Genomic DNA, 15,078 nt, shown 5'->3' with positions numbered 1-15,078 from the left:
GGTTCCAGTTAAAAAAAACCCTGTGTGAACTTGCCCTCAGTATTATGGGTGAATGCTCACTTAGGGCCTCTTCACACGGAGTATACGCTCACTGATTCTGAACGTGTATCACATTGAAAACAATAGGGAAAAAGCAGCCCATTCATTTCTATGGGAAGCGCACGTATGCTGACTCCCATAGAAAGCAATGGGATCTGTTTTAACGCCGCTGATTCGGGATGTGTTACACGTTCAGAATCAGTGAGCGTATACTCCGTGTGAAGGGGCCCTTATAGTGGCAGCCACATGTCGCTGAAACCCTCACACATGCAGCCATTAATGATCACATAAATATATCTGAATATGCATCCTAACCCATAACCAGTATTCATATTACCATCAACCTATTCTGTACTAGTTCAGATCACCAGAGATATTGGATATTTCCTTGAAAACTGTGTCATCAGACTTGGGCACCAAACAAATTTGGTAATATTATTTTTTTTTTTCTAGAAGAGGCTGCAGGTATTGCTGGCTCCATTAGTCACAAGCTATTTGTAGCTGTAACAATTGAATTACGTAAATGGAGAAAAGACAATAATAAAGATATAGGCTAGCAATGCCCACAGTGCAACACAATCACATGTCTGGGTATAAATGCAATCATATTTTATATATTGTAAGCTGATGGCTGGTCAGGTAATGGAGGTGTACATCTCACCAAGACTACTAAGGTGGGTGAGATGAGATAACTCCAGGAATGTTTGTTCTCAGCAGACAACGTTCGTCTGCTGAGCATTTTGGTAAATGCTCAGTATTGTGCTGGATTTTTAGGAATGACAGGTAGGATTGGATTCTATGTTCAGTTAGAGCCTAGCCGGGCAGGTATTTATTTTTGTATTGTTTCCTTTTGTTGCTGCACTACCTTTTTGAGTGAAAATAAAACTCTACCTTTGTTTTGGACTAAAACAAACTGGACTTTTGTGTCTATGCCTCCCAACCTAGCAACCCCAGACTCTGACAATATATACAGTATATATACAGTATACACAACTGAAAATCTCATATCACAAGATAATTATCTATAAGCCCCTAAAAAAAAACACAATAATACAGCGTTGCCAATATGCATAGAAAAATAGATGAGAGGTCACATACTAAAAATAATACACAATGAGAATGCCTATAAATATAATTACTTAGAACAGAATATGCCGCATCCGCCCAATGTATCCGCACAAGCCAATACAAGCATCTTTGAGGCAAAACACACGCCAGGCAGACACGGCACCTCCTGGTACCAGTTTTCTTATTCTAATTATTGTATTTGTATTTGACCACAACTGATCGTGTTCTACCTTCAAGCTATAATAGAGAATTACCCTGCAGTGTCCCAGAACGGGATGTTAACGCTCTGTTTGTCATCATTATGTCACCATATTGTCTCTTATATTGTCAGGTGGCAATTTCTGATGACAGCCATTCTTTTTTTTGTGCTGTATATTGTATTGTGCTGCATTATTTAGTATACACTGAGGATTGTCTGCAGCAGTGTAGAGGTTAACTAGGTTTGCACCTTGTTTTAACTTTGCAAACCCACATGTTTTAGCATCTTGCAATTTCAGTCACATGTTTTGCTTTCAGCCTATAGGAGCACAAGCTGCTTCTAGGGCGAGCTGAGACTTTTCCCCAGTCCAGCCCCTGCGTTCACAGTGAGAGGTGTTTGCAGAATGAAGTCTAAGGACCCCTTCACACGGAATATACGCTCGGGCTGCTTTTTTCCCTGTTGCTTTCAATGTGATATGTGCTCAACTCTGCTACATCTGAGATATAGTAGAGCTGTGCGCTCAACTCTGCTATATCTGAGATGTAGCAGAGCTGTGCACTCAACTCTGCTACATGTGAGATGTGTTAGAGCTGTGCGCTCAACTCTGCTACATCTGAGATGTAGTAGAGCTGTGCACTCAACCCTGCTATACCTGAGATGTAGCAGAGCTGTGTGTTCAACTCTGCTACATCTGATATGTAGCAGTGCAGTGCGCTCAACTTGGCTACACCTGAGATCGGACCACAATGGAGACTGCTGTGGACCGATCTTAGACTCCACCTCCTTCAGCAGAAGCAGCGTTGATTGGCCGAATTCTGTACACTGTATGGCATTCGGCCTATCAATGCTGGTCAATGCATTCCTATGAGTAAAAAGTCAGCTCCCGCTGTGTGCTCAACTCTGCTATACCTCAGATGTAGCAGAGCTGTGCGCTGAACTCTGCTACACCTGAGATCGGACCACAATGGAGACTGCTGTGGACCAATCTTAGACTCCGCCTCCTCTGGCAGAACCAGCATTGATTGGCCGAATGCTGTACACTGTATGGCATTCAGCCAATCAACGCTGGTCAATGCATTCCTATGGTAAAAAGTCAACTCCCGCATTATTAGTGGCGTAATACAGTTACTTGGGCATGTTAGACGCCCCCAGGCATGCTTCTCCTGCTGTCCCAGTTGCATTCCAGAGGTGTTGTCATCATTTCCTGGGGTGTCATAGTGGACTTGGTGACCTCCTGAGTCGAATGGTGGTTTCCCCTGAAACAAAGCTTTTTTCCCCATAGACTATAATGGGATTTGCTATTCGTTCGAATAGTCGAATTTTGAGGGGTTATTCGAGATGAATATCGAATATTTCACTGTTCGCTCATCTCTAATAATTATATTTAATTTTTAATTTAATATCAGCATTTTATTTACATTTTTAATAGTGTGGTAAAAAATAAATCATCCAAAAAGGAAAAGGCTTTTATCACTTTCAACTCACGCACAACTAAATCATATGTTTGGTTTTAAAAATTTGCTTCGGGGTTGGGGATTGTAAAATAAAAACCAAGCCATGATGTCATTAAATAACTTACCCTTAAGTGCTTAAGGAAGTTGGACGTTGATTTTATTTGACCCGTGATTAGCTTGTTTGGACAGGCCTTGCAATAAGCAGACAGTTTTTGTCCTGCCCCTCTGCTTCAGATTTAGTCTTATTAATTTTGAAAAAAGTTTCGTCCAAAATTGCAGGGTGATGTGGTTCTTCGAGGTCTGAATTATTGTCAGTTGCGTCCCCTTCACTGGTATAACGATTTTCCTCCATTTTTGAAGTAATTTTACGGAATGCATACGCGATTGGGATGATTAAAAACGAAAAATAAATCACGCTTCACTACAAGGCGGACTTGCGTTGCTGGAACGTGCTTGAATTTTCCCTCCTCTAGTTGCACCTCGCACGAGAAACGAGAGTGATGACGTGACTTGCGCTGTTGTTTTTTTTTAAGTGCGGTGAGGCAGGTTATTTAAATTCCAACATTTGTTTTGAATTTAGACAGTAATTTAAAATATGTAAAATACTTCCTAAAAGTATTTCAATTACAAATACAAAATACTGAATAAAAAAAGTATTTTAATTACAAAATACTATTTTAATTACTTGTATTTTAAATACTCCCAAACACTGATGGTTTAGGAGAGGTTGTATTGCAGTCTTTTGTTTTACCTGCTTTTCCATTCTTCAGCTGTGTTGAAGCTCTTTCACTGCCCAGCAGTAAGTTTAGCTGAGTCCTCTTTCAGCTTTCTCACTGTGTTCAGTGCAGAAACTATTTTCTTTTGCTATGGGCACTCTGTCAACTTTCTGTTGTTTTTTTGTCTGCGCCCGTGCACGCTCACCTGTGCTGCAGTCACAGCCGTGGAAGTCGATTCACCGCCATTATGGTAAGATCCAACCAAACGTTTTGATATGTTTTGCGGTTTTTCAAAGTGTATTTACCGTATTTTTCGGACTATAAGACGCACTTTTTTTCCTCCCAATATGGGAGGAAAATGTGTGTGCGTCTTATAGTCCGAATGCAGCGTGTGCAGCGTCTGTGCCCTGTCTATGAGAATCAAAAGGAGAGCAGCACAGTGCCTGCCTGCTCTGCCCCTCCTTCCCTGTCTGTGTCGCGTGTTTGCAGGAGCGAGATATGAGAGGCAGGGAAGTAGGGGCGAGCCAGACAGGTGAAGGAAGCGTGGTTTCAAGCTTGCCGAGAAAACCACGCCTCCTTCTCCCGTCTGGCCCGCCCCTCCTTCACTGCCTCTCAGATCTGGCTCCTGCAATGATGCCACACAGACAGGGAAGGAGGGGCGGGCCAAACGGGAGGAGGAGGCGTGGTTTTCTCGGCAAGCTTGAAACCACGCCTCCTTCACCCATCTGGCCCGCCCCTACTTCCCTGCCTGTGTGGCATCATTGCAGGAGCCAGATCTGAGAGGCAGTGAAGGAGGGACGAGCAAGACGGGTGAAAGAGGCGTGTTTTCAAGTTTGCTTAGAAAACCACACCTCCTTCACCCGTCTGGCCCGCCCCTTTTTCTCTTCTTGCATAGCTTCACTGCAGGGTGTCTCTTTCCATCCATGAATGAGATTAGATAGATAGACAGACAGACAGATAGACAGACAGACAGACAGACAGATAGATAGGATAGATTAGATAGATAGATATGTTCAAATCACCCCCATATCCCTAGAATACATATAAAACAAAAACATTACTGTGAAACACATACACATTTGGTATCCCTGTGTCCGAAAGCCCCCGGTTCTATTTACATTGGTGAAATATTATATTATTAAGTTATTAAATATTTCACCAATTTTTTTTCCTTAAAATTTTTTTTTTCCCTATTTTCCTCCTCTAAAACCTTAGTGCGTCTTATGATCCGGTGCGTCTTATAGTCCGAAAAATACGGTAATTCCTAAGTGGAGACCATATGCTGTGGACTAAAATAGGAGTTCACATATACCTGTGTATTATTAGAGATGAGCGAACGCCATTCAATCGAATAAGTATTTGATCGAATATCATGGTGTTGGATGTATTCGTTCACAATCGAATACCAGGCCGCATACGCAGTCAAAATTCGTGTCCCCTCCCACTTTCCCTGGTGCGTTTTTTGCATCAATAAATGTGCAGGGGAGGTGAGACAGGAACTACGACAACGGAGGCAGTGAAAAAAATTGAAAAAACCCATTGGCTGCCGAAAACATGTGACCTCCCATTCATAAGAACGGCTGCCGCTCTATTCGCCATTTTAGCGGTCAGAGGTAGGGAGAGAAAGACATCTGCTGAGGGCTAGATAGCGATTACCTTCAGATAGGCAGGCAAGAACTAAAGAAGAAAACCAACAGCTCTTCTCAGAGCTATATACTGCAGGGACATCAGTCCAGCTTTCCACGGACGTGGAAGTTCATATATATAGTGGAGAAACAGCTTTCATTGTTGGCTGTTCGCACACAGAATAGCTGGAATACACAGCAGTGACTAGATCATATAGAGCTGAAAAAAGCCTTGCATTTTTGGGGGGCCTGAAAAATTGCAGCAATTCACTGCATTTCCAAGTTCATATAGAGCTGGAAAACAGCTTTTCTTTGTGGTGTATAGACCATCAAAAAGAGAATAGTACATCCAAAATGTGCAAAGCTAGCGCAAGGGGTAGAGGATGAGGACGGGGGCGTGGAAATGTAGATGTTCAGCAAGGTTGCGCTCAACCAACAGCCTCTACTGCGCCTACAGCTCTGCGGCAGCAAGTATTACGCTTCTCCACAGTCCCTGGCTTGATGACCACATTGAGTAGGCTGCAGGGTACAAACCTAAGTAAGCCCGAGCACCAGGAAGAGGTGTTGCAATGGCTGGCGGACAATGCTTCCAGCACATTCTCCACCAGCCAGTCAGCCTCTACCTGAACTCCCCCTCCTACCCAACAGACTGCTCCTCCTTCCACACAACATGCCCAATCTTCCCAGCAACCTAATCCCACCTTTCCCGCCTCCCAGGAGCTGTTTTTGGCTCCATTCACTGTCCCTTTCTCTGTTCCACCATGTCCTGAATCACCAGCGGTAACAGATGACTTCACTGATGCACAAACACTGGAGCATCCGTTATCTCCTGTTGTTTCTGTTGACCAGCAATCGGCCCTCAGTGACGACGATGACGAGACACAGTTGCCATCAGGGCAGCCTGTTGCCCTCGTCGTTGCGCAAAGGAGGAGGAGGAGCCATTGAATGATTTGGAAGAGGAGGTGGTGGACGATGAGGCCACTCACCCGACCTGGATAGGGCGGATGTCAAGCGGGGAGAGCAGTGGAGATGTGGAGGGAAGTGCAGCACCAAAGAGGGAGGCTAGAGGCAGAGGACAGCTGCTTCACCAAAGCCAGGCCACAGCCAGCAGGGCCCAAAATGTTCCCTTGTTAAATCTTGCTGAACTTAGAGTGTGAGTGGAGAAGGTCATGGAGTAGCATTTGTGTCCAGCATGTCATCCTTGACAGATGAAGGGGCTAGTGGAATGTTGGGTGGAGGTAGAAGAAGTCTCGTTACTAACAACAATACGTCAGTGTAGCCAAACTTAGGGCTATGGTCAAACAAGGAACGATCCGGAGTACATGGAAGGATCATACCTACACCTTTCCTTATGGGGAAAAAACTTGGATGAGGGTAAAGCATCCTCAGCCTTTATAAGCAGGCTTTGGTAACATGGAGGTAGAGCACTAACTCCACCTTCATACCAGCTCTCACTCTCTTCATATTGACACTTGTTATTTGTCATGCATATTCTATGTTCTTTTAACTTTGTTTAATTTTTGGACTGTAACCTATCTATTCGTTTGAATTAAACCTTCATTTGCTGTTTTAACCACAAATTGGATTGGACTCCAGCTGCTTCTTGGTATCACCGAAGTACACCTCTTGTCTCATCAGTCAAGTGGTGTGGGACGTTATTTAACATTTGGCGAGCCACTCAGTCGTTGTCTGGAAGTATTCCTCAGTCCTTTGTTTGCAAAGGGGAGGACTGAACGGAGGAATCGTTTGCAAAGTGCAAAGCTTCAGGACTTCGTAAAGTACCTAGGACGGTGAGCCACGCTTACAGCTATCAGCTGCACGAGTAGACGGAAGCCTGTGTGCGGAACGTCTGTGTGAGAGCAGAGGAATTTTGGCCTTGACAGCACAGTGCATACAGAAGATCGTGTAACTGAGTGAGTATGGAGTTCATTGTTTCATATTCTGATAAGAGCAAGCTAGATTTTAAGTATGTAAGTAGTCATACTAATGCACAGCTTTGGTCTAGTTTATACACTCAGTGTGAGGAAGAAAATCAGCGATTAGATAAGAAATTTATTTGTGTTGATAGGTTGCAAAAGAAATTAAGGAATGTATTGCATATGGTCAGAGTGTACAATTCTTTAGTTATTGAAGAGAAACAGACACATAGGGTATGTGTGAACACTAAAGGCACAAGTAACACTGACACACAGACAGTGGAAGAGGATTATAATGAGTGTTCAGCATGTGAGGTATTAGCCCAACACATTGAGGAGTTGGAGGATCAAATGGAAACTAGGACACAATTAGTTTCAAAATTACGCCAGGATATAAGGAAAATCTCTGCTGCTACAGGTAGTCCCTCCTATATTCCAGAACAAAGCCACGGGAGTACAGAACAGTTAGAAGAGGTAGATCTTAAGAGAAGACGCTTACATGAAAGGGCAGCTAGGTTGACTTTAAAAATCAATGATCAGTTAATGAAAATTGGGAAAGATGTTCCAGCTTACAATGACAAAATGGATGCTTTCCACAATGCAAATACTTTTGAATCGTATACAGATAAATTTAATCTTACTGATGAACAGAAAAATAAGATTTTCAGAGTATGGTTACCTTCTCACATGGCCAAGAGGTTACTGCCGACGCCTGTGGTGAATGAGGACAATGAGGTGATGCATAGTACTGAATCAGATAGATTGAAACAGCTTATATTTTTCACTACTGGAGAATGTGAACCAACAGTAGATATTCTGGATTCTTTGAAGCCAACCTTGGAAGATGATCCTTTTGCTTTCTTAATGAAGTTTGAGCAAGCATACAGGATGGTCTTAGGGATAGATGAGGGTGAAGAACCTTCAGCTATGATAAAGGCATTTGTAAAGAAGTTTAAATATTTGGATCCAGTATCATTACGAATTGCCTCAGAAAAACTTGCTTTATATGATGCAGCAATGTTCATTGACCACATCAGAAGGTCATTGAAGCAAACAAGCACAAAGGCAAAGATTTCTGCTGTCCAGAATAAAGTAAATAAGCAATCAGTCAATGCAAATCAGGACAGTCAAACTAATTCCAGGACTGCACCTGTTCCTAAAAAAAGTATTGCTCCAAAGCCAAAAAGGAAAGGAACTTGGGAGAGAGGTCAGATGTCTTGTTATCATTGTGGTAAAGTGGGACATTTAAAATGGCAGTGTAAAAGTTTCCTTAGAGAGACCCAGAATATAGGGAAAGAGAATGGTCTAGTGCCCACTGCACCTCCTCCTCCTTCAGAGGAAAGAGAATCTCCCTATGCATCTCTAATCCGGCAAATTAGGGAAATATCAATACAGGGATCAAAAGGGAGGTCACGCGTCATGATTGACAGAGATGATGGTCTGTTAGGATCAGCATGACTAGAAAAGATTCCAACCTCTCGACCCTTGGAATATGTAGCCCCAGTATTTTTGGATGAATGTGGAAGACCTTTTGTAACAGGATCTCTTCAAGGGGAAAAGATCACGTTCCTCATAGACACTGGAGCTCAACTGAGTGTCACAAATAAGCTTCAGATCCCATCCAAAAATGCACCTGTTTGTACAATTGTAGGCTTCAATGGTCGTGGGGGGGTGTCAGCCACATTGATATCTGATGTTAAGTTTGAAATTCCTGGACATTTGGAGACGAGCATTGATATTTGGCATTGTCCTAATTCAGAGAATATCTTAGGGACTGATGTAATGAACAAACGAGGTTGGATTATTGATTTGGGAAACAAGGTGATTTGGAAGGATGTTGATGGTTCTAAACCGGTACTGATTGATCCAAGTGAATACAGCAAGGTTGGAACTATTTGCTTAACAGATGTTATTCCTTCTGATCATGTTTGGCCTGACACTGGTGGTGATGTACAGTTAAAGGAAATTGTAGAAAGTATTCCTTCTTTGTGGGCACAGTACAGGAATGAAGTAGGTACAATGAAAGATGTACTTGTGAACATAGAGGGTAGGGATCCACCAGCCCAAAAACAGTACAAATTGCCTCCAGAATCAATAGGTCCAATGTCTAAGATTATTGAGGAGTTGCTTCAGCAGGGTGTCATACGGAAAGCAAACTCTGTGACAAACAATCCATTATGGTGTGTCTTGAAACCTGATGGTTCATATCGTATGCTTTTGGATTTAAGGCTTTTGAACAAATATACGCCTAATGTAGCTCCAATTGTTGCTGACACACATGATTTGTTGGGACAACTAGATGCAAAAGCGAATTATTTCTCGGTCTTGGATATTAGCAATGGATTTTTTAGCATAGAATTGGAAAAGAGTTGTCAATACAAGTTTGCTTTTACATTTCTGGATGAACAGTATGTGTTCTGTAGATTGCCTCAGGGTGCCCATTTGTCACCTAGCATATTTCATCAAGCACTAGCAAAAGTGTTGGGAAGGAGTTCACATCAGAAATATATCAAACAGTTTGTTGATGATATTTTGGTGGCCACAGAAGACAGGGAAACACATTTGGAAGTTTTAGCGGAATTGTTTACCTTGTTGCACGAAGCAGGTCTAAAATTGAACACAAAGAAGTGTAAACTGATGCAACGTGAAGTGAAATATCTGGGGATCCTAATTAAACCAGGAAAGAGAATGCCTCTCCAGGACAGGGTTGCAGCTGTTGCTTCACTTCCCATTCCAATGTCACATAAGGATCTCAGACACTTTTTGGGCATTGTGAATTTTTCCAGAGAATTCATTGAGGGATTTGCTGAAAAGGCAAAGCCTTTATATGATCTCTTGAAAAAGAGCCATGATGATTCCTTTGGTCCATGGACAGACCGGGAACAAAAGGCATTTGAACAATTGAAGTTAGCTTTGCAAACAGCTCCAGCCTTGTCAACTGTGGAAGCATCAGCTCCATTTGCTTTGCAGGTACATACGTCAGAAGTTGCTGTTACATCTGTGTTGTTGCAATTGCAGTCAGGGGAATGGAGAATTTTGGGATATTTCTCAAAACTCCTTACTCCGGTGGAAAAAGGGTTCGAAACTTGTGCGAGACATCTGATGGGAGTGTATTTTGCTGTAAAAGCAACTGAACACATTGTTGGCTTTAACAAATTAATTTTGCAGACGCCGCACTCCACATTAAAACTTCTCCTTGAGAAAAATATTCCAGGTGTATCTCATCAAAGATTTGCACATTGGTTGTTGACTCTGTCTCCAAAACAACTTGAAGTTGACCACAAAGCCAAGTATGTACTTCCCCAATTGATGCAGTACGAGGGTCAGGCACATGAATGCTTACACACATTTCAGGAGACATACATTTCAATGTTCAGAAGAGAAGCAGAAAAGACTGACGAAGCAGTTTTTGTGGATGGATCACGGTTTTTCAATGAAGGACATTACTGTTCAGGGTATTCTATCTGGTATCCTGAAAGAGGATATGCAATCCAGCACAAGTTACCAGGACACTATTCAGCTCAGAGAGCAGAGTTAGAAGCTGTCAGGACAGTGTTGGAGATTGATGAAAAGGAGAACAGAAGTCCTTTGGTCATTTACAGTGATAGCTCTTATGTGGTTCGGTCTTTGACAGATTACCTACCAGTGTGGGAAAAAAGAGGCTTTGTTGATTCATCAAACAAAGTGTTGGTGCACAGTGATACTCTAAAAAGAATTGTTGAATTAGCTGCAAAGAATCCAAAAGGATATGCAATTGTCAAAGTCCCAGCACATAAGAAAGGAAACCATGAGCTAGTAGTAGGAAATTCTACTGCAGATGCATTAGCAAAAGAGGCCGCTTTAACAGGAGCAGAGGTCCTCGAACCTGAACAATTGAAAGCCTTACCAGCTAGGAAAACAGACACGCATTTGCCTTCTTTTGCAGAGGAACAAGCAAAGGATCAATCCCTTGCAGTTTCTCAGGTTGATCCAAAACCTCCCTTTGTTTGTGAAAACGGGGTTTTGTGTCATGACTATAACGGGGAATTGCGTCCTGTTGTGCCAGAGCATTTACAAACTGAATTCACCCGATACAATCATGAGAGCTTAGGTCATTTGGGTCAGCAAAAGTTGCTGGAAGTTCTTAAAGGAAAGTTTTATTGGGACAAAATGGAGGAAACTGTACAAAATGTTGTTCAGTCATGTCTCATTTGTGCTCAAGTGAACCCTCGACCTAAAGGACAAAAACCTCCACTCCAAAGAATTGCACCTGCAGATGGTCCATGGTCTACATTGCAGATTGATTACATAGGTCCATTGCCTACAGGTAAACATGGACTCAGGTATGCATTGGTGGTGGTAGATGTGTTCTCAAAATGGGTAGAAGTTTTACCAGTCAGGAAAGATGATGCTTTGTCTACAGCTAGAGCATTGGTAAATCATGTGTTTTGTACTTGGGGGATCCCAAGAATGATCACTTCTGACAGAGGAAGTCACTTTACTGGACAAATAATGCAAACAGTTTGTGGTATTCTAGGAGTACAGCAACAATTCCATGTTCCTTATCATCCACAATCTGCAGGTATAGTGGAAAGAATGAACCGAACAATAAAATCCAGGATTGCAAAAATGTTGTTGGATAAAGGAAATACATGGGTTGATGCAATACCATTTGTTTTGATGAGTATTCGAGGAACAATTTCCTCTACAACACAATACACTCCTTTTGAATTAATGACAGGAAGAAAAATGCCATTAATATTTCCGCATGAACCATGTTTGTCTACACCCCAAAAAGATGCTATAGCAAGGTCCAGGTGGTTGCAGTTGCTGCAAGAAAACTTACAAACAATTCTTCCACATGCAGCATCTAGAATGCAACGTATGATGCCACCTCACTCTTCAAAGTTTGTCAAAGGTGCATCAGTGATGATTAAAACCTTCAAGAAGAGTGGACCTTGGGAAAGTAATTGGGAAGGTCCCTTTGAAATAATTGATACAATGGGACAAGTGATGATTTTGGTGCAAAGATCACCCAAAGCAGGAAAAAATACTCGCAGACAACAAAAACTGTGGGTACATGTTGATCAGTGTAAATTATATGTTTCAAAATAATGATACTGCTTGTTTTTTTAGGAAATGAACCTTCACAAGGAACTACATCTCCTTGAGGAAAGAGACAGATCAAAGGTTCATCGCAGTCAATATAGAAGTCTCAGAAGATGTTATTTGGTGGGAACTTTCCTTCTGATATGCACTCTGGCTGCCGTTTTGATGAAAGACGCGTTACAGAGTGGAAACAACGGGAGTGACCAAATAAAGGAGGTGGATTTACTACCACGGAAAACAAGAGACTATACACTAGAACACTTGCTTAAAGAACGCTTGAAAGATTATTCAAAGGACATTACAGGACATTTATGTTTGGGTTATGGTGCAAAATGTTGTATTGAAATATACTACACACACGACACAAACATTATGTTAAGTGCTAAAGCAGGACCTAAACAGAAACAAACCCATTTACAGGGAACCTATACACATAATGACAAAACAGGTTCATGGGAATGCACACCAACAGAGGTATTATTTTGGAGTGTAGAAATAATAGGTAATGAAACTGCCAAGTGGTCAGGTGATATCACAAATAATATGATAGCATCAGGAAAAATGGGCAGATCTAAAACGGAAATCTGGTTCCACACTCAAAGTTATGTAAAAATATTGGATCCAGAATATCACCCTTCTATGAGTAAGGGTAATGAAGACTGGGTGAAGACCTGGAACTTCGAAATAGCAAGAGAACCTGTTAAAGTGAGAATAGCAATTGATCTCACTATGACTAATAATTTACCACTTGAAGTAAGAGTTAATCCACAAAGAATTGAAATCCTAGAGGGAAGAAATCCTTTTACTCTGGAATGTAGCACGAAATTAGAGTTACCACCTGAATCATTGTTAACATGGAAAAAAGATGGACTATTTTTAGGAAGTTTTTCTAATGGTCCAACAAATGTAATTCATAGGGGTTTATATGGGAATGTTAAGTGGGTAGACCAGAAATTTATTCTGTACCAAGGAAACCCAGCTCCTAAGGATTCAGGGGTATACGAGTGCTGTGGAACAAGTATTAACAATCAGAAGCAATGTGCTACTGTAAATATTAATATTTCTTCAGTTACAGATAGAATTTGCACAGGAGTCAAATTCAATCCATCAAGTCCTTTCCAGATTAACCATTTTCAATCTAAGCCTCTTTTGAGGAATGGTACATTTATGACCATGGTATGGACATTTAACATGTCAGATTGGAAAATTTCCTCAAGATATCCCCAATGTAAACAACACCTAGTAAATATGGAACAAGGGATCGAACAATGGTTCGGTAACAGTAGATCAAAACCCATAAGAAACAAAAGAGGTGTTGTGGAAGGTATTTTAGGAGGAATTGGGACTGTTGGGAGTTTAATAAATGGTATGAATATAAACTCTCTGAGATCAGATTTAGAAACAATTGGTTATCTAGGAAAGAAAGGAGTGAAAGTCCAGAAGAGTCTAAATCAGCTTCTGGAAAAAATGGTTGTTAATTCTGTGACTGTATTAGGATCATCAGTGTCACATCTTCAGGATGCAACTCTAGCATTAATGAGCAGTGAACAGGAAACGCAAGTAGCCAGAGCATGTCTGGAAATTCAAGTTGAATATTCCACTAACCTAAAGATGATGGCTCAGGCTTTACAAAGTGGTATAACTCCATTGGGTTTATTAAGAAATTTACCTGTAATATACAATTTTAGTTTGGATCATACAGAGTTATGGGTAAACAAGTGGTTGGGATGTAAACAAAATGTATGTATTGGAACATCATTAATCCCAACATCTGGACAAGAGCAAGTTTTGGTTCCAGTAACTTCTTTAGGGGTTCCTGTAAGTAATACACAATTAATCCATTATAATTTAGAATTTACAGAGTTTGCGTATAATGGAGCTTCAATTGAGCAAGTAGACCTTTCTTCATGTTTACATTTTTCCTCTAAAGTAGTTTGTTTACCGGAACAAGATAAGACTATCTATCATTCTTGTTTCCATAACCAAAGTACATGTCATGCTAGAATTGAAACTGTACAAAATATACATGATATTGTGACACCAGTTGGCCAAAGAAAAGTATGTATACAAATTATGTCGGAAAAAGAAAAGGTTTCAGCATTTTATCCTTCATGTGTATATGCTGAAAACCTGACTAGAGGATTGTATTGTATTGAAGGAGACGTAAACGCTATAAGGATGAACATGGGAAGATTTAATATATCCTCCATAGCGAGCAGTTATTTGAGAACCCTTCCAGTGCAATATAATCTATCTCAAGTTGATAAATTTCCATGGAAAATGTGGACAGAAGAAATTGTAAAAGATAAAGGTCTATTAGATGCTCTAACAAGACAGTTAAAAGTGGCTGAAATTGTGTTTAAACATCAGCAAGGTCAACTAGATGATATAGAACATGAATGGAGTACCATGTCAGGATCATCCTGGTGGGGAAAATTTAAGAAATCGGTCGATGTTTGGTCAAAGTCATCAGCAAAAATGGCAGTTGGAAATGTATTATCTAATCCTATTGTTATTATATTTATGTTTGTAGTGGTGTGTATATTGTATCAGATATTTATAATGTGTAGAATCAAGAGAATATACACTCAGGTAAAAAAGGAAATTGGAAAAGGAGACAAAATTTTACAAGAAATGTTAAAAAGAACTCAACAAGCTAGTTCCATCATTAACATTGAGTCAAAGAAAGAACATGCTGATAAAATGTTATCACATGGCCTGTGAATGAATGTGATACGATTGGTGAGTAAATGAGTTAGAGTAGGGAAATTATGATTAGAAAAATGTATATCTAATCATAATCAGGGGGAAATGTTAAATCTTGCTGAACTTAGAGTGTGAGTGGAGAAGGTCATGGAGTAGCATTTGTGTCCAGCATGTCATCCTTGACAGATGAAGGGGCTAGTGGAATGTTGGGTGGAGGTAGAAGAAGTCTCGTTACTAACAACAATACGTCAGTGTAGCCAAACTTAG

General features: G+C 40.9%; 2 protein-coding genes across 2 annotated transcripts in view; both read left to right on the top strand.

The window, feature by feature from the left end:
• Positions 1-15,078, top strand: part of SMIM24 (small integral membrane protein 24) — a 41,119-nt gene that overhangs the window by 12,035 nt on the left and 14,006 nt on the right. The window lies entirely within an intron of this gene.
• LOC142213934 (uncharacterized) lies at positions 6,791-14,934 on the top strand. The gene is made up of 2 exons (XM_075282557.1): positions 6,791-7,014; positions 12,133-14,934. Exon 2 carries the CDS (start codon positions 12,136-12,138, stop codon positions 14,827-14,829), a length of 2,694 nt encoding a protein of 897 aa, XP_075138658.1. The 5' UTR covers positions 6,791-7,014; positions 12,133-12,135; the 3' UTR covers positions 14,830-14,934.

This window comes from Leptodactylus fuscus, chromosome 1 (assembly GCF_031893055.1).
Source record: "Leptodactylus fuscus isolate aLepFus1 chromosome 1, aLepFus1.hap2, whole genome shotgun sequence".
Lineage (NCBI taxonomy): Eukaryota > Metazoa > Chordata > Amphibia > Anura > Leptodactylidae > Leptodactylus > Leptodactylus fuscus.
This window is presented reverse-complemented; position numbering and strand designations above follow the sequence as displayed.

Coding starts and splice junctions, on each gene's coding strand:
- LOC142213934 (XM_075282557.1), top strand. CDS start 12,136: ATGAACCTTCACAAGGAACTACATCTCCTTGAGGAAAGAGACAGATCA.